The sequence below is a fragment of the Anarhichas minor genome, unplaced genomic scaffold (genome assembly GCF_050575085.1).
Source record: "Anarhichas minor isolate MPS153535 unplaced genomic scaffold, ASM5057508v1 ptg000026l, whole genome shotgun sequence".
Lineage (NCBI taxonomy): Eukaryota > Metazoa > Chordata > Actinopteri > Perciformes > Anarhichadidae > Anarhichas > Anarhichas minor.
The window spans coordinates 8,873,960-8,897,500 of record NW_027466472.1 but is presented as its reverse complement, the minus strand read 5'-3'; the positions used below and the strand labels follow the sequence as shown (position 1 = coordinate 8,897,500).

At 39.9% G+C, this 23,541-nt stretch overlaps 2 protein-coding genes across 3 annotated transcripts in view; one reads left to right on the top strand and one right to left on the bottom strand.

Moving 5' to 3' along the window:
• foxn1 (forkhead box N1) overlaps positions 1–4,830 on the top strand; it is a 6,187-nt gene extending 1,357 nt beyond the window's left edge. The window contains exons 3-8 of the mRNA XM_076101020.1: positions 296–391; positions 584–714; positions 924–1,020; positions 3,117–3,324; positions 3,572–4,015; positions 4,517–4,830. Of these exons, the coding sequence (XP_075957135.1) occupies positions 296–391; positions 584–714; positions 924–1,020; positions 3,117–3,324; positions 3,572–4,015; positions 4,517–4,830 (1,290 nt within the window). The remainder of the gene's footprint in view (positions 1–295; positions 392–583; positions 715–923; positions 1,021–3,116; positions 3,325–3,571; positions 4,016–4,516) is intronic.
• A 3,190-nt stretch (positions 4,831–8,020) lies between these two features.
• On the bottom strand, positions 8,021–22,817 carry unc119a1 (unc-119 lipid binding chaperone a1). Of its 2 annotated transcripts, none has more exons than XM_076100305.1 (5): positions 22,694–22,817; positions 9,737–9,847; positions 9,401–9,491; positions 8,280–8,452; positions 8,021–8,133 (listed from the first exon to the last, which is right to left on the bottom strand). In XM_076100305.1, exons 1-5 carry the CDS (start codon positions 22,815–22,817, stop codon positions 8,021–8,023), a joined length of 612 nt encoding a protein of 203 aa, XP_075956420.1. The 2 variants fall into 2 exon arrangements, with proteins under 2 accessions (XP_075956420.1, XP_075956421.1); XM_076100306.1 differs by having other exon boundaries at positions 9,401–9,488.
• Between the last annotated feature and the right edge of the window lie 724 nt (positions 22,818–23,541).

The following is a 23,541-nucleotide window of genomic DNA, read 5'->3' as shown; positions in this document are numbered from 1 at the left end:
AAAAGAGAATATTAGACATATTCCCCCAACAGGTGAACAGAAACGCCAAATGAATGATTATATTACTCCGTGAGAGCTTGATTTGTAAAAAAAACCACTTGTTTGCTCTGAAGTTCACCAATCAACTTAAAAGGTGATAAGTCTTTGTTGAGCTCACAACTTGTTTCCACTGCCCCCAAGTGGCCAAATTAGGCCATTAAGTTCATTTTAGGCAGAAATGTTATTAGAAATCCCACTCTTGCACATGCGTTTGGCTTCTCGAAACAACTTTATCCTCTATTTTTTTTTTTAGCAGAGTTCGTTCCCAGAACTACTAACTGTACCAGTAGACCCCTCCTGCTTCCTGTCTCAAAGCTATCCATCCTACAGCTCATCGAGCCCTCTACAACAGGTGAGTGAGTGTGTCGGTTCCCGAGTTGCATCAAGGCCCGTGCATGAACATGAGATCTGCGTGATGAATAATAAAAACATGAGCGGGAAATATTTAGGTTTACCTGTATGATTTGAGGGTATTACAAAAATCGGTCAAACATATCTGTCTTTTATTGTTTCCAGTTTTCAGGTGTGTGTGTTTCCTCTACAGGTCTCCTCTAGACTGTATCCTAATAACGATCAGTCCAACAGCTCAAAATATTCTCTCCAAAGTCTCTCCACTCAATCACACCAGGAGAGCACCAAACAGTCCCTCTTCCCCAAGCCCATTTACTCATACAGGTAACATCGTATTTCAACATATTTTGTGCCATCTTTTATATTTCTGTCTAGCTTCATTGTGCATTCATATTTAAAGCAACAATGTGCAGAATTAGTATATGATTCTCGTGCATTGAATATTGGTGGGGCAACTTTAAGTGCTTTGTTTGCGCCAAATGTAACATGTAAATAAAATAGTAATGTGAAAAATGTTTCCTCCATGACTGCAGCATCTTGATCTTCTTGGCTCTGAAGAACAGCAAGACAGGAAGCCTGCCAGTCAGTGAGATCTACAGCTTCATGACTGAACACTTCCCCTATTTCAAGGTACCGCGATTAATGTTTGCGTGTCACATATTTAACCAAATGAAAAAAGCTCAGGCTCATCAGTGGCACAACCAGAGCAGCAGTAGTTGTGACTTTAACTACCCATAGAATAAATATTCTTCTCCAGCAAGTCTCTTTAGATCAATTGATAGTTTTTCTACAGTAGATCAGGAGTTGAAAGGGTTCACATTTGTGTTTTCTTGCCCGTTACCAAACCACATCTTTGTTGCAGCTGACATTAATTACTTTCTAATTAATGACACACCTCAAAAGTCTCTGCAGGTGGCCCTGCACCAGCTGAGTGGTAACCTGTTGAGGCAGAAGGCTGGCATGAGGAGAGGTTTTGTATCTGTTGACTATCGACAGTGTATGTTTATGTGTGTGTATGTAGGGCGTTAGTGAGGTTGTTGTTTCACCATTCAGTAAATCGAATCTGACATGTGAAACCAAAGACACATCATAATTCTATGTTATTGTTAAGAAAGTGCCTGGTAAAGTCAAACACATGCATCTTTGCTTTAATATTAATAAAATGAGGCAGCTGAAGGGTTGGACCTCTGATTGATTTATTTATTTATTTTTCAGGGACAATGCACACTAATCAACAGTTGCACTGTAAGTGAGCCAGAGTTAGCCAGAGAGGCTAATTTCTATCTGCTGTCCCCGGCCTGATGTTTTAAGGCAGACATAACAGGTTTCAGCATGCGTCACGCAGAACAGACCCATGATTGAACCCTGGAAAGAGCTCAAAGACTTGCTGCCATTCGTATTTAAGAAGGCACCTTACAGATGGCTGCTTTCCAAACAGCTGCCTGTAACATTAAACACAGGCTGCAGGGCCAGAAAACACATGAGGCAGATGAGAAGCCATACTCTAAGGAAAGTCAACGCATTCTGCAAAGGCTGAGATTGTTGAGATAGGTCTGAATACTTTCTGGATATTGTCAGGTATCTTTGAGATCATTTCGGTCCAGTGCACTGCAGATTGTGGAAACATTAATACACCTTTTAACCTCCGGGGAAAGAGATTTCTGAATATGGATTTCAGGGAATTTGAAACATCACTCATAATATCTGAGTGATGCTGAATTTGCTACATAGATACTGAAACACTAGTTCATGCTAAGATAGGGCAAAAAAGGGCAATTCAGTTTAATTTATATCTTTATTGTGTGAAACAAATTAAAACTAAATACATTTTTTGGATCCTTCCATGAAATGGTAACGGTTCCTTTTTAGCCACACTGCCAGTGTGGCACCAGGAATGCTGTCGGTCAGTCCTTGTATATATTTTAGCTGTAATTTGTTGTCGTATATATTGCATTTATTTAAACAAATATTTATATACAGTATTTGGATTTAAAAGCACAGTATGCGAGAGGGCAACAAAGCACTGCAGAGTGGAGCAATATGTTGCGTATGTGAAAAGTAAAACTCGACATTTGAAACTGTCTATCGGATGAATTGCCATGACTTTCTTGTTCCACAGAGGATGAATATCTTACTGACTTTGGTGAGCCTCAGCTGTACTTTGTGTTATCTGCCAAAAATAACAAATGTATGCATGCTAACATGCTCAATGGTAAACATTATACATGCTAAACATCAGAATGTTAGCATTGTCATTGTAAGCATTTTAGCATGCTATCGTTAGCAATCAGTTGAAAGCACTGCTGTTCCTGAGCGCAGCCTCACAGAGCTGCTAGCGTTACTGTAGACGTTTAGTCTTGTTAAAATATCCTTGGAAAACTTTTCACTTCTGAAATAAACAGAAGAAAAATGCAAAACATTCACTGTTCCAGCTTGTGAGGATTTGTTGTTTGTATTTATCTTATGTATGTAATAGAAGGTCATATATAATTGATTGGACCACTGATCACTGAAATTATATTTGACAATTTTATGCATTTTATAAAGGAAATGATATGTGTCCTTGTAGCACAGTGGTTTGGATGCATATGTAGCCGCCCAATAATGTGTACTCATTGCTTTTCTTCTTGTACTATGAAGTACTCTGACATGACATTATAAGAACAGCTGCTTTAAATCTTTTCTTTCCCCATCTTCTGCATCTATTCACTCCTCTCCATTTTCAGTCAGCTCCTGATGGATGGAAGAACTCTGTGCGTCACAACCTCTCCCTGAACAAGTGCTTTCAGAAGGTGGAGAACAAAAATGGGAACTCGTCCCGTAAAGGCTGTCTTTGGGCTCTCAATCCTGCCAAGGTGGACAAAATGCAGGAGGAGCTGCACAAGTGGCGTCGCAAGGACCCCATCAGTGTTCGCAGGAGCATGGCGAGACCAGGTGTGTCCCTTAAACGTATTGAAAGAAGTCAGTACCCAAGAAGAGAACATTAAGCAAAGGAAGAGGAAAATAATATTTTTCAGAAGATTGATTTTTACCATGAATTCATTACAGTGACAGATTAAACAATCAAAGATGTACTGCACAGATGTTTGACCTTTTAATCAGTTCTTGCTGTTCTGACCTCTACTTCTTAACTTCAGTACATCTTGAGTCAAACTTAATACAATACACACTTTTTCTACAGAAGACCTTGATCGTCTAATGGGAGAGGGACCGAACAAGCGCAGGTCTTTGCCACTTTACACCAACCCAGCTTTGTTATCCAGAGTGCCCCCTTTCTACGGCACCACCTCGTCATCATGCAACCCAGCCCAGCTTCGACCACTGTTTCGGCGTCCACAGTATGCCCATGTTCAACCTCAGCAGCCCTGCTACCTTCCCCCTGCCGCTGCTCACCCCAGTAACTCCTTTGCCCTGTACTCACCCTGTGGACAGCAGCCTGCAGCTGGCATCCCATCAGCCACTGGAGGCTTGCACTCCCCCGTGGCTGGTAAGATGCCACCTACTTACAATAGCGCCCTGCAGGCTGAGTACAGCTCCAGGAGCATGCAGGACTTGCTGTTGGAGGGAGATGCCAGTTATGACATCGACACGCTCAACCCCAGTCTGACTGACCTGCAGCTGCAAGGTACGAGAGACAGCAGAGACAATATGATGGATAGGAATAAAACAAGCAAAGTGCAAGGAGACTAGAAAGTACCGTGTCATTGACGCATCACATCGTCACATTCACTTGGTTGGGACACAGGAAGGCAACTCATCAAAGTCTTGTTTGCTCTAATTAGCTAACTAATGCTAAATAGCTGTTTTTCAGCATGCTAGCAGTTGCTTAGCTCTAGGATGTCAAAATGTGGCATATTGTTTGGGTCTGCATAGGATTTGTCGATTCATATAAATCCTGTGGCTGTATTGAACCTTTTTGCTGCTATCAGACCTCGGCAGACATTTCCATGTCAAAGAAGCAAAAGCACAGGTGCAATCAATTACATTAATGATGGATGAGACATTTAGTTTTGCTGTCTTTATCATCTAATTTCCCTTTTTCACAGCAGACATTTTGACTTTTCCCTGCAGGAAAAGCTTGTTTATGTGTCTGTTACAGATATATTTTTCTATTTTCTTTCCCCAGGTAACTTGTGGGAGGAGTTACAGCAGGACAACTTGGTGTCTGATCCACAAGTTACCAGCGTGACTCCGCACACGACCTCTGCCCTGCAGGACCACCACGTCCGGACCGGCTTCACGCGGGTCACGTCTCGTGACGGTCAGACGTCAGAGGTGACGGGCGTCAGTCGACAAAGAGCAGAGGACGAAGACGAGAACACAGGCAGAATCTTTGACCAGCACGCCTGTTTGAATGGACTACATCCTGCGGCTTGTTCAGGGGTGGAGAGTCTTGCTGGGTATCTGACTTCCTGTACCGCATCCATCTCCTTAATATAAAGACCTGACTGTTTGGGCTCTTTCACACTCTCTGACTATTGATGTACTATATCAACCTGAATAGGGAATATTGTCAGAAGGAGCTTCTTGCCACAGTATTAGCTTGGTGGTTATTTAAACCATCAAATCCTCGAAATAGGAAATAGTTATATCTTTTTTTTTGTCTGTTTAAATATACATTTCTTCCACCCCCCCATTTATTTATTTGCAAGAGCTCCAGTTATATATTATATTATGGTGAGTTGGCTAATGGTAATAGGTTTTTATAAATGGAAAAGTAAAAAGGAGACAGTTGATACATAAATAATTATAATTAAATTCCTTATTGAAAACTTTGTGAATTTGCTATTTATTTACCTTATACAAACTGTATTGTTACGTTGATTCTAAAATGTCACATAATTGTGGTATTAATTCATGTATTTTTAAGTAATTCTAAAAAAATGTTTTGTCATTAACGAATTGTCATATCCAATTAATTATGACTTAGTAAAGTTGTTTATGATGATAAGGAGGATTTCCTCTTCTTCAGCACCTTACAGTGAACTGACTACAACCTGAAACAAATGTACAGTTGCCTGAATTATATAAATGCTTTTCAATGCTGGCTGCTTTTTCAACTAACAAACAAATAAACAAAAAACTGTTATTGCAGGTCTGAATTTCTTATTGAATATGATCAAAATAATTTAATATGAATAGTATGTAAAACAAACCATATTGTATAATTTACACTGGCTCCACTGTGGTAAAAGTTCACCATAATAACTAAACATGAGAACGGATTACGCAGATAAGACAATAGGAAATTCTGATATCAGGATTATTGTCAGTATTCATATCATGGTTTTACAGTTTTTACGATTATTTACGAGTACCTATTTCTAATAGAGCTATAGCTAATGAACTAAAATACTAATTATCATCAACTACATACTTCGTCATCAATAGTGCTTATTTGGATAAAAACACACTATTCAAATGATTAGGAAATAAAATACTTAATGTTTATTGATTAAAAAAATCATGGCATTAGCAGTTTTGATGATGTATTTAAGCTTAGAGCTAGTGTTAGGAAGTTAAACAGGTCATAATTCCCTCTCTTGTATCTATTTATGTTGCTGTGAAAAACTTCTCCTTCGTCACAAAAACAACATTTTATAAGATCACATGAACACATTATGTCGCGTTATTATTTACTTTCGTCCAATGCTCATTTTTACTGAATGGAGCTAGAACGCACCATCATGTAACTAAATGGAAGCTCCTCACCAGAGCCAACAACAAAGCTGCAGGTGAGTGGCCCCACATCTCACACGCACCAAATCAAACCGGCACACGTGTTACGTGGCTCGCGCGAGAGGAGATCGCGCACACAAACAACGTGTTTCGCGAAATGCACTTTCACCGGGCAACGATGCAGGAATCAGGACAACATAGATGTCGCTGCTTCTTCAGTTCCTACAGTTATGAAACCCTGATTCATATAATCGTAGGTACTGATGTTTAAATAGCAATGCTTGCCTGAGTGATGGTGATAAGTGGTGTCATGGCTAAAAATGCAGTAAGACTGATGTCACAGAAGATGGCAGCAAAGACACTTTGACAATGATGAGGAAATATCTTTTGATAATTAAAATGATCTACAATGATTCTGCAACAGTCACATCTTTTACTTTCTCAATATATTGTAGTACTTTTGTCTCCTACATCAAGTAGCTTCATAAACACAAGAAGAACTTACAATGTAGACCAGCTGGAAACTTTATTTACAGGCATTATTTAAGCACTCTGGGTTACTTAGTTTCACCAACCACTGTCTTTCTAAAGGTATTGTCGTAAACTAGTTAAAGTGTGTTATGTTTATGTAAATCTGAACTAGTTTACTAGGTAATTGTGGAACCACACACAAATTATTTATCCAAGCAACTTTTTTTTTCAGTCTTAAAACATGTATGGAAGGAATCTTTAATCATTGCTCTTAAATTGTTGGAAGGTGGTACATTTCCAAACCTGTGTCTGAAAATCAGTAATACCGTATTTGAGAAGATACTGTTTAGATTTAAACTATTGAATCAGGTAACATCATCATTTTGGAATAACTTTCCGTCTCACCAATAAAAGTCAGAGAAAGAAGGCCGGCAAAATAGATAAATTACAAACAGGAACACAATAACTGTTTACCTTACCTCTGGGTTGTATTTACTTATTTTGTCTGATTCTGATTATTTGTAAGCTTCACTGTCTATTATCTGCTCAACATGATTTTCACCGTTCTGTTTACATTCTTCCTTTCAGTTTCATCTGTTGTGAAAAAACAAACAAACAATGGATATCAAGACTTCGAAAAAATATTTATTGCAGTGATGGAATTTCCGCTGTCAAAACTTTACATACTTCTTCATTTTATACTTAAAACATTCATCATAATTAAAGTATACACAGTGTTCAGTACTACAGAGAACGTACTGGATATCAAAATTGGTATGGTATTGGTTTTCTGACACTTCAAAGTGGCTATTTATTTAAAAAATACTCCTTCAGTAGGCTAGAAGTACTACATGGAAACTTACAACAAATGACACATTCACATTGACAAAGTACACATTTCTGTTGCTCGTTCAAACGAACGATGACAGAATGAATCATTCAGATGTGTGCTACTACAAATTTAAGAAACTTCTGGAGTAAAAATGTAATGAGCTTCCTATACAAACGATATAAATGTACACCTGAATGGATAAATTATTATTAAACTTTTCGAGGGTAACTTATTTTCTCTTTATGTCTCATGGTGTGTCTCTGACTCACTGTCGCCTTTCTCTCTTCATTTTTTAAAAACATACAAAATGTGACGTCTTGCTGATGATCAAGTGGAACCCACATATACAGACTGAAATCAACAGTATGTACTGACACTTAGCTGCCCACACACTCGCTCACACACATTAATGCAAAATGATGATAAAACTGGCAGAATTCGATGTTCCTGCAAAGAGGCAAAGGGAGAAATCTATTGGTCTGGCAGCTGAATACCTGAATGGGAAATAATGCAGTTAACAGGAGGGAGACAAGAGCGTTTAATGCCAGTGAATTGTCCATTAGTTCATCTGTTTCTGGTCCTGAAGTGGTACATGTCATGTAAAATGTCTAGACTATAGGGAGGAGTGAAAGGTGGAGGGGGATCTTCTTATGGCCCCCCGCTGTAGGAATAGTCTGCCTTGTTGTGCATCACCAGCTTGTTGTCCACAAAGTAGAAGCTGTCAGACTGCGTCTCATAAGGGTGCAGGATCATCTCACGCACTGAGAGAGAGAGAGAAAAGAAACACCCAACACTCAGGATTTTACATGATTAAATCCTGTTGGATCTTAGAATACGCCTCTGTGTGGGTGCGTTTGTCTCTTGTGGTCACGTGCGTGTTGCAACATTGTGTGTGTGTGACACTCACTGATTTCCTCAGACAACGCGGGGAACTCGTAGATGTGCTCGCATGTGTTCTTGCTGCTGGGCATGCAGAAGCCGAACTCGAAATCAAAGCTCTTGAGCAGCTGATCGCGGAAGTAGTGTCTCTCGATCATGCGGAAGTTGTTGATTGGTGTGTCTCCCACTGTGAACTCAACTCTGCAGAAACACAGGGAGGACATTTATTCACCAACCTGGAAGCAAATGAGAAACTTTGGGGACTGCTCAAAGGTCAGGTAACATTTAAAGGTTAATTCCAGTTCATTTAAACTATAGGGCCTTATTTATGTAGTTTTGTTCTTAACGGTTATAATAACATCATATTTACAAAAATATATGGGAACATATGGGAACATCATTACAACAAAGTCAATCAGTTCATCAGTTATTGGCGATTTCACAGATGTCTGCATCCCGTCCAGAGTGATGATTGGTCAGGGCGAACCCAACTTAGAATGAAATGTTTTGTGCTTTTCTTCTTTGTTGGTCTAATGAAAAAAGTCTGCTACTTGGACTGTGGTAGTGGCCGACACAGTCTGTGGGAATATTTGGATTCAAATGGGGAGACGGAATATATCCGTGGGATCATGAAAATACAAATACAAGTTGGTTGAGTGTTTTTGCACGATTGCCAAAGAAGGAAGATGACGATAACAATAAAACCCAAATTGTAAATTGTCTTTTTAAAAATGTTACCTTTTTTGAGGTGCTGTGCTAAATATAACATAACACCTCTTTTGTTATGTGGTTCACAAAGCACATTGTATCTAACATACATTGAGCTTTTTTCTTTATGTAGCCTAGATTATCAGAATGAGTCAGTTTGTTGGACTGGATTTAAATCTGCAGTCAGTCACAAAGTAGGAGTCTGATGATGAACACAACTCAGAAGCACTGACAGCTATTTGGTGCCTGACTCAGCAGGTGGGCTCGGCTGCTCTGTATGTTCACACTTATCATCGTCAGCCTGCCGTCCCACACTGACGCCCACACACCTCCCACAGCCGGCATGGGTGTTCTGTCTGTGCAGCAGGGTTGATCAGCTTTTACGGAAACACGTCGCTTGCTCTCTCACAGCCTTCAAAGACACACTTATTGTCAACTTACGTGGCTCCGACCTGCCGCAACTGCAGGAAGGCTGGAGTGAACTGGTATCGGACAAAGCGCCCGGCGTTGGGGTCACACTGCTTTTTGCCTTCTGCGAAACAAGAGACATTTGAAAGAAAAGAAGAGCGTTGGCTGAATTGAAAAATATCCATTATGACATTCGATTATTCTCCACATGGGTCATGGAGACAAGAAAAATATTATACAATAAAATCTAACAAGTGAAATACCATTTAAAGAACAACAAAGACAAGTCCCATTCCAAAATGGGGGCATTCATGTGTTTGTGGATCTGTTTTATAATATGTTATTTGGTTTCTATTGTTCGGAGCTGACCTGTTGGAGGTTTAGTAATCTCAAACAGGACCGTCCCTGTTTCCATGTCCCGGATCTTAAACCTGGTGAAGTCGATCATGTGGACATTTTCTTCTGGAGAACAAAGATAATCTGAAAAAGAGAGAAAAGACCCTTGAGACATTTATTCTCAGCCGATAATACAAACATCTATTTCTTCTCTTTTCATGATGTCACTGTGAAAGAAGGCAAACCTTTCATGTCAGGCAGCAAGCTGTCAATTAATGAGAAATTGTCACCTCTGTAGTTCTCTGCCAAGATACAGTAAGATCTGTTGTTACGAGCAAGTCTGAACTGATCTCAATCATAAGCCTGCTGCTTACTGAATGCATTCTACTCAACTGTTTTTGGATGCTCACCTTGGATTTTACACATCAAATCTGTGCCAAGGCATGACATACCCTGTCAGACATGTTTTGTATTGTGGAGCCAATTTAATGTTGAGTTTTTAAGTGTTTGACTAAGGTCATTGTTAATGTGTGTACTACTTGTTTTATGTCTCTAATGTAGTTACAGTGCATGTTATGAGATTACTGAGGTTACTGTTTTCTTTTTATGTAAGTTTGATTCATTTGATTTGCAGTGCCTGTTTGAAATCACAATAGTATCAAACAGAGCATGAAAAAGACATAAGACATAACACGCACACACACACCTTATTATAATACTGTTGACTGAACAGGCTGCTGTTCTTTTTGCATTCACAGCCATTGTTACTTTTCTGGTTTTTGTTTGCATTGAACAGCAGGACCGTCAACTTGACTGAACACAAGGCCACTGAAAGAAAGAAACCCAAGTACCTAAGTAGGGTGATTGATTTGGTCATGATTGCAGTGTGTGTGTGTGCGTGTGTGTGTGTGTGTGTGTGTGTGTGTGTGCATGTGAGACACCCCCCTTCCAACGCGGCAGGATTAGACCTAAGAGGCTTATTGTGTTTTACCATCACATGGTCTCTCTCTCTCTCTCTCTCTCTCTCTCTCTCTCTCTCTCTCTCTCTCTCTCTCTCTCTCTCTCTCTCTCTCTCTCTCTCACACACCCCCGCACACACACACACACACACACACACACACGCTTACTATCTTATTAGGGTTATGGTAAGGGCTGTTATTATTAGCGGTCTATATGTTGCAAAAGGGTTGAAGGATCTTTCTTACTGACGACTTCATGCAACAGATTTAAAATGACTGTAAGGTCAATGGAGGTCAAAGTGAATAAGATGTGTGTCTGCGCATACACAAACTCTGCATCCTCTACTGTTTTGAGAGGGTTAGAGAACAGATGGGTCAAACAAGCTTTAGCCACCTGCCTGAAGATATTTAAAGTCAAGTACAGTCCATCATACCGGACACCTTGTCCAAAAATACCCCTCTTGTGAAACAGGACTATTTAGGGCTTATTGTTGAAAGACAAGTGTGTAACATTTAGGGGGATTAATTGGCAGCAATGGAATATAATATTCATAACTATGTTTTAATCAGTGTATAATCACCTGGAACTAAGAATCTTTATGTTTTTCTTAGCTTAGAAAAAGCGATTTATATCTACAAAGCCTTTTGCTTAGGTTAGCTCGCTTGCTTTTTCTAGGGATGCCCTCCGAAACCCGGTATTAAACAGGCCCGGTGCTAAATTACCGGAGTTTTGATAAGCTCTGATATTTCTGGTGTTTTTATTCATACTTTAGTAATGTTTTGATGTCATTTATTGTCACGCTGCAGCGGGAATTTGCTCTGCTCTCTCTGTCAAGCTGAGTTCCTCCGACTACACACACGCATAGACACAAACACACACACACGAAGCGCAAGCAGATAGCTCGCTGTGGTGAAGTGAAGGATGCTCCAGTTGATGGCAACTTCGCGTTTTACTGTACGTGCAATAAAATATTTGCAAGCCAATACCTTATCAATACATCTGTGCAACAAGGACAGACAATGTAAACAACATTAAAACCTAATTCATCGGCTACCGCCGGTATGTTTACACAAGCACAGCAGGCAAGATCGGCTAAAAGCTTTTTTTTTCTTTTTTCTGGTGAACTTCTCTGCTTACTGAGATAAAGCATCCAGGACAGAGGAAGGACCAATGACTGATACTGACTGATATTTGTGTTTTTTCATTCTTTATAAACTTATAAATGTCACAGTTCAGCTCCACACCCTCCTCACTCTTATTGTCAGTCACTCTCTCCTCATTAGTCTAAACTCCCTTCACCTGTTCACTCACCTGCCTCTGATCAGCAATCAAGCCCCTATATAGACTCCTGCCTCCCAGACACATTTGCCAGATTGTTCTTCGGTTTTCTATGCCAGACTCTCCAGCACACTCTCACGGACTGAATTTTCATGTCTCTCAATGTTCACTGATTTGAAATACTACATTAACTTTGACATGCAGCCCCCCCAAAATGACATCTAGAATAATTGAATATCCCCACTTAGTCATGTCAAGAACTAATCAGCAAAAACTATAGACTGGTAGTTAGCTGTGTAAATGTTGACAGGAAGGATGTTTTTATTAAGCATGTGTGCAGAAAACACATATATACCTGCGTGTGTGTGTAGTTTATATACACTTTAAGCTGTTGCATCTCTCTGCACATGCATTGCAGAATGCACTGGGCTTGTCTCTGCTGTTGATTTTATGTTACCTTACTGTATGTCAGTGGAGTGTTTCCACGATGAACAACACAAGACTGGTCAAGATGTTTCCATGTTAAGCTGCTCTGGCTCAAAAAACGCAAAGTCTCTTTATATTGCCTTCCAAACGACAGTAAAAAGGTCAGAGAGCTGCTGTTTGATGCAGTGCCCTCTGGTGCCGCTAGTTCATTTGGTGTGGGACGCTTATCTGCTCTGAGAATATTACTTTAAGCCTATGTTTGTAGGCTGCGATTGTGGTTTTTCTAATTTATAGAGCACTTTCATACTAATGCACAGTCGGTGTTAAAATAGTCCTTAATCCTGCTTTGTTTTTGTAATAAGTTATATTGATAAGTTTGTCTGTGTGTAATACTGTACTGCTGACACTGAACTGAGCCTTGTTATCATGCAGTACAAAAACAGAATACCTTGTCGTGTGGTCTAATAAAGGGTTAATTAATAGGATTAATAACGTATTAATAACAGCTGTAGGATTTCGTAATTACAATTATAATTAAGCACAGAACTGTCCATTTCTGATCTTAAAGGCTGCAACATAATTACTTCATATAACACAATTTTCTGAAGATATGTCTGTTTTTCCTCAATGGACAAAAAAACCATCTTACTAATCATTTTCTATTATTCTTAACATGGTTAAAAACCTTCTAAAGGCACCAATGTTCATCCCCAAACTATAGTCACATATCAATACATCAATTGAAGTAATTGGTAGAAAATACTCTTTCTTTACCCTCATTGTAAAGTCCAGTATAAGGACTGGAGTAAGCGAGGAAAAAAGCCGAGCAGCTCTCTTTGTGGGCAGATTAGCAATAGAAGCTTTTTGTGAATCAGAGGTGACTACTTGCCAGACATGCTGAGGAAGACAGATGGAGCATTTCATCCGATACCTCAGCCTGTGAAGTCACTTTCACCCAGTCCAGTACAAGTAATCACACATAACCATGTCACTCCCACAGTCGTATCAAACCCGGAGCACGGTAGCATAGACTACACCTCTTTGATTTCATAGCCTCCGCTCACGGAGCAGCTTGACTGATGACCACCGACTACAGTTCTTTCACAGATTTGTAGGAGTAATAATAAAAGATACTTTCAGGTGCTCACTGTTCGGTGAGAACAACATAAAGTGTGAGCTATGGAGGGGTAAAAAGGCGCAAAACACACACACTGAACGATGAGTCATTTTCAATTCGTGAGAGACAGACAATTGGTAGAGAGAGAGAGAAACGTGGTGACGGAGGATTTGAAGAATACAATTCTAAAAGTTTTTGACTATCTGCTTCTGTTACAGGCTGAAGTTTGTCTTTTTTATTGATGAACCAGGGCACATAACCCCCGGTAAAACCACAAATTGTTATTTTTACACTTTGGTTGTTGTGCATGTTGAACGATTCCTTTAACCATTCACTTTTACCCCAATACAACTATCAGTGGTGTTATCATTATTCTTCTGATACGAAAGGTTAGTGTTGGAAGGATTTCTCCTTGCTATAAGACAAAGGCATATGCAAAGTCCAACCAAACTATTAAAATTACTATAAAAAATTATGTTAACTGCTATTTCCCTATTGCATGAATCACCCTATCTTGATGATTTACATGTTCATATTTCAGTTCTTTCTTTATTCTTTCCTTCTGTTTTTCCCCCGACACACATGCACACATACACACATACACACACACGCACACACACATGAAGTGCTCCACTTCACTTCCTTCAACACCGTCACCTAGCAACGCTCCTTCTGATAGTGTGCCAGCTCTATTAGCCCGTCTTTTTCCTTCCCCTCATCCACCTGGCTGCTCCGCAACAACAAGGTGCAGCAGTGAATCAAAGGAGAGTATCTTAGATAAGGCATCAGAGGTATGCAAATTAAATGTGTCACATCCGATGAAGGTATATACCTGAAGCCTCCTCCTATAGCCTGAAGGCCTCCTTTTGCCAGATTTCACAAGCTTGAAGCACAGGGGGAATCAGTATGTGCAGATCGGTGTGTGTGAACAGTGACTTCGACTTAGATTACAATACGCTTTCTTGTCCCCGGGGGGAAACACGTCATTAACTCCCAGCACAGGTGATCTGCCATAATTACATACAGGACTTTCTACATTCATCTTATCGTGATTTCCATGTACTTAGTTTAATGTTTTTAGCCTTGCAGTGTCGTTTCTAACAGTCAATCTCATCTATGCTAACAGGCATTAGTCATAGACCCAAAGACCAACAGCAGATTCTTGTGAAACATAATCATTTTCATTCTACTGAAATACATCGAGTCCCTCCGGCTGCAGCCCCTCTAAAGAGAGTAAAATTAGCACCAAGTCTTGAGTCAAGCTGTGTTCCTGTGTTCAGATACAAAGAGCCTGTCTCACACCAAAGTGGCACTCATAAAGAGCAAGCGAGCTGCCATTTATAGCTCCTTAATCCTCAAGATTAGCCCGGAGTTACAAACTCTCAGCACAGGGATTGACTTCACATGCCATATTCTTTCCATTTGACCCTGTGGTCTCCGATCAATGCAAAGACCGTGTGTTAAATTAATCCCAGAACATGAGGAAGAACAATGCAGGCAAGTTTACTTGTCTTCACGTTGAAATAATCCATAGCCAAAGGCAGCAAGTGACATTAGTGTTACACCTTGATGTTCACATCACGATGTACAGTGCACCTGTGCATGGCAGGCTGTTACATGTCTCTCCTTTAATAGCACCTATAGGCAAACTGGCACACGCTGAGGTTCGTGGAGAGGTTGCGTTCAGAGCAGCTGAATGCAGATGAGATTCTTTCCTCTTATCTTTCTCCGGCCTGCATCAGTGTGAAAAAATAAAAATGTATCTGAGAGGGTTTTTTTGAGGACAAATATTGTGATCTAAGCTCCCTGAACCATGAAGACAAAAAAAACAATGTTCGACATTTTGGGATATGCTTACTCACTTTCTTGCCGATAGTTAGAAGAGTAGATCTAGACAACTCTAATGTTTGTGAATCTACGGCCTGGAAACGGTTAGCTTAGCTTAGCATAAAGCCTGCAAACAGGGCGAAACAGCTGGCCTGGCTCCGTCTGAAGGTAACAAAATCGGCATACTGGCACCTCTAAAGCTCACTGATTATTAAATAAACGAGACATAAAATGTTAATTAGTGAGCTTGAGAAGTGCTGGTAGGCAGATTTAGTTAGCTTTGCTAGCTGTTTTCAGTCTTTGTGGTAAGCCAAGCTAACTGTCTGTAGCGTCATATTTAGCACACAGACATGAAAGATAAGATCTTCTCATCTAACTCTTAAAGTCAATTAGGATCCTTTGTCGTGTTGGACACACAAATTTCCAGGTTCAACAGAAATATATTTTAATCAAAGTTGGTGGGATGAGCAACCCAGCAAACCACAGGATACGCTGATACATTTCATAAATATGTTTCAGATCAGCCTTGTATCACGCTTGCAGGAACACACAATGCGACGTGTTTAGCGTTGCGAAACGATTGCTTAGGTTTAGGCGACAAAATTTCTTGGTTTAGTTTAGAAAAAAGATCATAATTTGTGTTAAAATTCTAACGTAAAAAACGTACCAACGTAACTACAGTAGATACATATAACAACAACCGCCCTTAGCGGACTTTCTTGCATTACAAGCATAAACTGCCTATCAGCACTCCTACAGCTTGCTAATTATTAAATATACAAGACAAGACAAATACTTATAAAAGCAATCAAGGACCGGTAGGCTTTGTAATCATCCGACTAGGGTTACAACTTGGTTTGTATGTACTGTGCAGCCAGTGCATAAATGTAACTAAGGCTACAGCCACACTACTACATTTCCATTTTAAAACGCATATCTTCTACTACGGTTACGCCCAGCGTCCACAGTACTCTGGAGTTTTAAACCCCCAAAAACAGAGGGGTGTGAAAAACGCTACCGAAGCCGTGTTAGTTTGAAAACTCTGGTGTTGTGATGTAGTGTGGACGGGGAAACCGGGGACCTTTGACAATGATGATGCGCACACCCTCGGTCGCTACTTGATTAGGTGTTAGGAGTCAAGCCGTCGGACGGGAAAAAAAAAGCCAGCCTTGATTACCGATTGACTATACCAGTGGTTAATTTAACATGGATTATGGATCACAGACGTTGCTGACCTTGTTGTCTATTAGCAGCTGTTGTGCAGATACATTTAGCATTTTATAATTCTACTACTACCGACATGCAGAGGAAGCAACTGTTATTGGAGCAATTAGCGAGCTGTGTGGCTAGCAGCATTATCAGCCCTACGGAGCGGACGTTTAAAGTCCCGCTTTGAGGAGGGCGACGGACACAAAACGAAAGACTTTCCTTTTTCTCATCAATGCTTATTTTGTTCTGCACAACTATTGTGAAGTTCACAAAGAAACTGTAAACGACCAAAAGCATAAATGCTCTCCAGTGGGACAGAGAATTCAGCCACTGGCAGAGCTACGAGTGTAACAACAGACAACAATGAAACCGTGAGGAAACGAGTGAGACGCGTGTTGACCACATTTATGGACCCACAATCGTGTAAACTTTGATTTGTAAGTGTTCATTTTAAAGTAAATGCGATGTGAGAGAGAGATAGAGCAAGACCTGCAGCCTTGTAACTAAGTTTGAAAAATAAAACTTGTTTTTTTCAGTTTGAGAGGAATATCTTAAGTATCAAGCCTGACCTGTTATTACTCATATAGTTTTATAATATTATAGTATAATAACTCTGTTGTATTTTCTGTAACTATGCAACCAATCTACTTCCTATTTATACCAGCACCTGCATGCCCAGTGCACATGAATAGTCATGGGATTTTTGTTTTCAGGCATGTTAGTATGGACGGAAATCATTTCTAAAACGATGCTGAAATACCCGTGTAGATCGTTTTCATTTTAAAACCCTGTTTCAAAACAGAAACGAACAAGAAGAGTCTTTTCTTCAGGTGATCAACATGACACCACTTCCCACTTCTCGCCAAGCACAGAAAAACACACGCACACACACACACACACACACATACGTACACGCACACTGACCACTTATATTTAGGGGATTAATGATTTGTCTTCTTCCCTCCATGGGCATGATCTAAAAAGAGAAAAAGCCTTGTCACCAGTAAACGTTTATACTCAGGATGTTCTGAGAAAGAAGCCCTTAAAAGAGTTTCATTGACATTAAAGCATCGAACAACAAGAAATGCATTGATGGTGTTTAAACCAAACAAAATTTAGCACTTGAGTTATTTTGAAGCAAATAAATACAAATCAATCAATCAATGATGCATATTCAGTAAAATACAGTAGATTATTGTAATATTTGTGAATTCTTTTGTGCACAACAAAGACCCCAATAAGAGTGTTGAGATGAATATTTTCATTGGGTACAGGGTACATTTATGTATAAATTAAGACTGATATAGATAAAGTCAGTGTTGTAGTACTTGAGATAGATCTTGGCCTCGAGACCGATCACAAGACCACTTTTTGAAGATCTCAAACTCGTATGGAACCAGTGAAGGTGGGTCACAAGAAGCCATTGCTTGATTTTGTGGGGCCTCGAGGAAAGAAAGTTTGGTTCTTAATGCAGAAGATATTTTTTCAACAATGTTAAGCTTGGATCATAATTATGTACTTATGTAAATCCTGTTGGCTGACATGCTGTAGTTAATAATGTGCAAGCCATTGAAAATCCACTTGTGCCATGTAAGAGGCATATCGTCCATGATCATGGGAACATTGGACTGTGGAGAAATGTATGCTGGCGCTCTCTGTGACGAGGTCTTTAGGATTATTTACCTCTTATCGGTACAAAGAGGGTCTTCTTTGCATGTCGGTCTGCGCTAATGAGATTTAGTACCAAAACCTGAAGGAATAGAGGTAGCTTAATAGATATGGAAGGTGTTAACTGCATATTTTTCCGTTTTGTCAATTAAAATCCCAAATGCACACAGTTGGCAGACTTTCACACAGAGCTTCAGCCAGAACCCACCTTTTTAGGCTGGCATTTGAGTAACAACCCATGTCCTGGACCTGCTCTTAAAATATGTTTTAATTTTTTATTTATTTTAATTTTTTATTTTTTTTCTCTGTGTATGTAATTTATTGACCATTTGGTCACATTGTGTTTTTTATGCTTTTAAATTTCTGCTCTGTTAAAGCACTTTGTGATTTTCTTGTCTGTGAAAAGCGCTCTATAAATAAATTTTATTATTATTATTATTATTAAATATCAGCACCAGCCAGTAATCACTGACTTATTGGTATTGATAAATAACCCGATTAAACTCTAAAGGACAATCTTACATAATGCTCTTTGAACGTGATAAATGGACGGATATTGAGTTAATTTGATCCCGAGTGTGTCAACAACTGCCTGATTCAAAGAGAAAGAGGAAGCACAAATAAAAGACAGTTCATGAGATTGTGTTGATTACTGATGTGGATGCAACAAGCCATCTCTCTCCATGTCAGATCACCATGAAAGAGTAACCTTGTGACAGCTGTGCCAGGGAGATTAGGAGCCGGCTGCACCAATCAATTTTAATTAAAGCTGTATCCATTGTGTTGGCAGACATCACAGAGTGGAATCCCCCGCCCGACGTAGATAAAGCACTGCTCTGTGTCGCAGACTTATTAACACCAAATAATTGATCACCCATTAGTGTATAAGGAACCGGGCTGTGCTGACTAAATCATTTGGATGGGGCAAAAGTACGCATCAATGTTGATTCTTTCAGTCAGGATCAAGAGAGGCAGAGCCTATACATCCCCTAAGAAACCGTAATGGGGTCTGAGAGTTTTTTTTAAGAGGTATGTAACTTTGAAACTGAAAATAAAACAAGCACGTCCACTTCAGGATTCAAACTTCTCCCCTAAGTTCTCTTTTTCCACTTTACGTACAACTACAATTTACATACACCACAATCTGCACATTAAAGGACAGATTCACAATTGTTCAAGTGTGTCAGAATGACATTGATTTTTTTTTTTTTGCCTTCACTCTAATGCACTTCCAATGTCATTGAAGAGGGACAAAATGTACGGTCCTAAAGTGCTAAAATGTATATCAAAATTTATGTCAAGATCCTGGCATTTGGTTTTAGTGTTTCCTGTTTTATTTTGATAAGTTCACTCCTTATGTGTCATGTTTGGTTTTACTTCCTGTCTTTGTGTGTTTGATTATCTGCCCCGCTCTGATTAGTTTCCTCTGTTCCTTGGTTTAAACCTTCCTCTCCTTGTGTATTTAGTCTGTGTGTTTTCCTTGTCCCAGTGTCTTTCTCAGAAAGTAGTTCTAGCCGTTATTTCCTAGATTTTCCTCGTTTGGCTCCTTCTGCTGGTACCTGCAATCGGGACAAGTTAATGTGCAGCCTTGGCAGCATGATAACTACGAGTTGGACAATCCTGTCTGAGTAGCCTATAAACCACAGTCTTGGTACACCTTTAAACGCATTAATCTGTTATTCAAACTGGACTTCCTGGATCTTATTTCACTGGGTCACCGGTAAAAACACGTCCTCACCAACATTGTGACCCCTGTGTATTGTTTTAGTATCTGGAGCTCTGAGGTTGCTATAATCCAACTGAAGAGTGTATCTCTTAAATTCATGTTTCACATTTAAAAACTTTTGCAGTCAAATTGAAAGACTAAAGAGCATTTCCAGTAAGAGGCATGTTTTCATATTTTATCAACAGGAAATCCTGCCCTGAACACTTACAAACACAATTAGACATGGTGGATTAGAGGTAAGTGGGTACAACAGAGATCTAAATAACAATTTCAGAAGAGCACTGAACACGATAAAATGATAATAGGTTCAACAGCGGAGGTTCTTCAAGAATTTATGTTGATTATAATAAAGGATAATTCTATTTTTCCCTTCTGCGGCCATCAGCAATTATAGTAATTCTTGTTATTAGAAGGTTACAAGATGTCAACTATAAATGTAACATTTATTCTGTAACAGCGGTATTTCTGTCTGCCTGCCTGCATATCATAAATCATCCTCCATGTAAACTGATAATGTGTCATTTTTCCCCATCACAGCGGCGCTTCTCTGCTGCCTGGATTATATTTCTTCTCCTCTCCGCCTGTTTGACAATGAGGCGCTCTGCCTCGCTTATCAGCACTGAACCAGCATGACAGACTGGAGCTGGGCTGCCCCAAAATGGTGGCATTTACCTCCCAAAAGCACAACTGTAAAAGTAATTTACACTGCAGGGTGACACATTTTCTGCTTCTCTCTTTTCACACCGCGAATTTCGTTCTTTTGCAGCAGACAATAATAACCTGAATTGTGCGGCACACTTTGCTTTTCTCTGTGGTATGGTCTGTCGTATAAAATGATTGGGCCTTGGAGAGACATTTTTGTGCCCTCGTCACTTAACAGGAAACATGGAAGCAGATTCAAATGAATTTGTACAAACATCATCCAGCTTTCATTCAAATGAAGAGAAATGTTGTTGTTGAGGGGTTACAAAAGCCATTCTTGACCATCAAGTATCTTTGAGAAAATACTTCACGTCTTTCTTTTAAAATTTGCACCTAGGGAACAAAACAACTGCATGTCTAATCTGACATCCACAATGTAAACAAACTCACTTACGCTCCAGCTCCAGGGTCATTAATAACCTGAGGGGTAACGGGTCATTGCTGCCTTCCAGCCCCCTTGACATAATCCAGATTACGTAGATGTCAGTGGAGAGCGGAGATTACTGCACCATCATGACTGATTTAGGTATAATTGCACTGGTGGAGCCCTTGAATTGCATTTCTGCTGAGGGGATACCCAATGAAAACAGAATTGATGGTCTGAGAGGAGATGAGAGCAAAGAGCTGATGTTTAAATTTGAGGGGGTTTTGTGTTTGAGGGGTTCAGGTTTGACCCTTGACTTCAGCGTCAATCACTGCTACAAATATGAATTAATGAAAGTGAATGCAAATTTACCTTTTAGAAAACAATAATACGTAATTATTTATGTGTCTTGAGTTGTCAGTTCATTAAAAGACAAATTAATCAATTTGTGAGTGAAAGCAGGTTTCAAACCTGCTACTAATAGCGACAATAAAAATGCAAATATTTAAAATTTTTCGAGATCTATTGTGGGTTTCCTTCTTGCTATGTTTTTGAAAGTGTGGTTTAGGTAAGAAGTGAAGGAAACACTACACCCAAAAAAAGGCAAGGTCCACTACCAACCCCCATTCACAGTTTCTAATATGTTAAAAACTACACCTGTAATTAAGATTTATTTATTTATTTGACAAACTAATATCAAGCTCAATAAATAACTTTCATACTGATCATTAGATTTATGAAGTAGACCCAACTAATCACATTTCTTTCTTTGAACCAACTATATTCTGTCAGCCTCCGTAGTTTTGACTTCATGCCACCTCTGCAAACTGTACTTAAACCATGCTTGTTTCACATTTCCATTTAAGTCACAATCTTACCCTGAATCAAAACAGCAAGATCTTGACAGCAAATATTTTATCACTAGAAATAAAAAAATTCTAAATATATATATATAGTGTTACAAAATAGTATACATGTGAAATAGAATTTCAAAGTTTGTTAAACTCCTCAGACTTCACTCTGCTTGAAACCAGGCATAGTGGCCTATAACAGTTTACCCCTGTCCTGTTTCCATGACATAATCTGGAAACAGTTTCCATAAAAAGGCTGATAGTATTCTTCTCCTGTATTTGTTCCACTTGACTACAGTCTGTGACAAGCTATAATCAGTGGATCACATCTCTGCCACCTGTTACCTCTGAGCCACAGGTGTCTTGAGATGAGGATGAAGTAAGAGCCAGATTTATTTTTCAGCTGGATTTGAGAAGCACACCAGGAAGTGTTCAATAACCTTCTCTCTCTTTCAATGCCTGCCACACACTCACACACGTTGCAAACACTTACAATCACACATGCTAGTATTATTAGTAACAGGGAAACTCAACATGCTGCTTCTCCCATCTACGGTCCAATCAACATAATAAATCAATCAAATAGTAGCCTGACATTAAACCTGTAACTGCTTATTGACTGTGATACACACCGGTTAAAAGTGATCAGTCTTACTTGAGGCTACAGAGACTCCCTGTGTCGCTGTCCATGGTATCTGTGTCCAGACAGTCAATACAAACCGTAAACGAACGCAGGGAATATGTTACATTATTAGAAATACAATGAACAAGGACGCAACAGCAAGTGGGTTGCACTAATCTCCTCTAAATGCAGACTAAGGCTTTAACTACTCTCCCCACCGTGCAAATTAAGGTTGCTTACTCTTGGTGATCTTCTGCAGCCCGAGCACATCGTCGGGCGTTATTACGGTATTTTTGCGCAATTCTTCTTCAGTTGTAACCGGGATCCCCATGTCTGATGAGTTGCAGCCCTGCTGCACTTTCATGTCCAACAGAAGAGGGCTGTTCGGTGCGCAACCTGGCAGGAGCTGAGGCTTTCTAATGCTCTCGGCGTCGTCGCCGCAGGAGCCGATTTACTTGCGTCGCAGCCTTTAGTTGCGCGCTGGCTAATACGCCGCACAGCAAACAGGCTCGGTGCTGCTACAAGAATAATTCATTCTCCGTGCCTCCTCCCCTTCTCGATCCGGTAAAAGATAAAAATCAGCCCCTTAGCTCCCTCCCCTCCCGCGCCAAAGGCTCATCGGTTCTCTCACAAGCTACTTAATCCAAATCCTGTGGCTTTGAACCGACCAGTGGTGCGTGGCTGACAGTCTGCGCGCCTCGTCATCTGCTGATACACCAGAGCGTGCATGGCTGGGCTTTAGTCAGGAACAGTAACCGATTACTCAATATGAGCTCCCACATCCGGTGAGGAAGAGGTTCACAGGGGTCAGAAATAACATGTTGAAATGACATTTTGTTTAGGTGAGCTGTTACCATTGTGTACAAAGAGGTGGATGCGAAATCAGCAAACGACTGGTTCACACTGTGCATTTTAGCTTCCCAGAACCTAAGGTTGAAATGAAATATCTTCTTGAGGTTTGACTTTTAAAGCAGTATTGTTAATCATTTTGGGCCACTTGCAAACACAATATTAACATATTAAGGTTGTACAATGTCGTTATACTCACAAACACCAACACTAACCCTCACAAAGCGCTAATTTAGAGT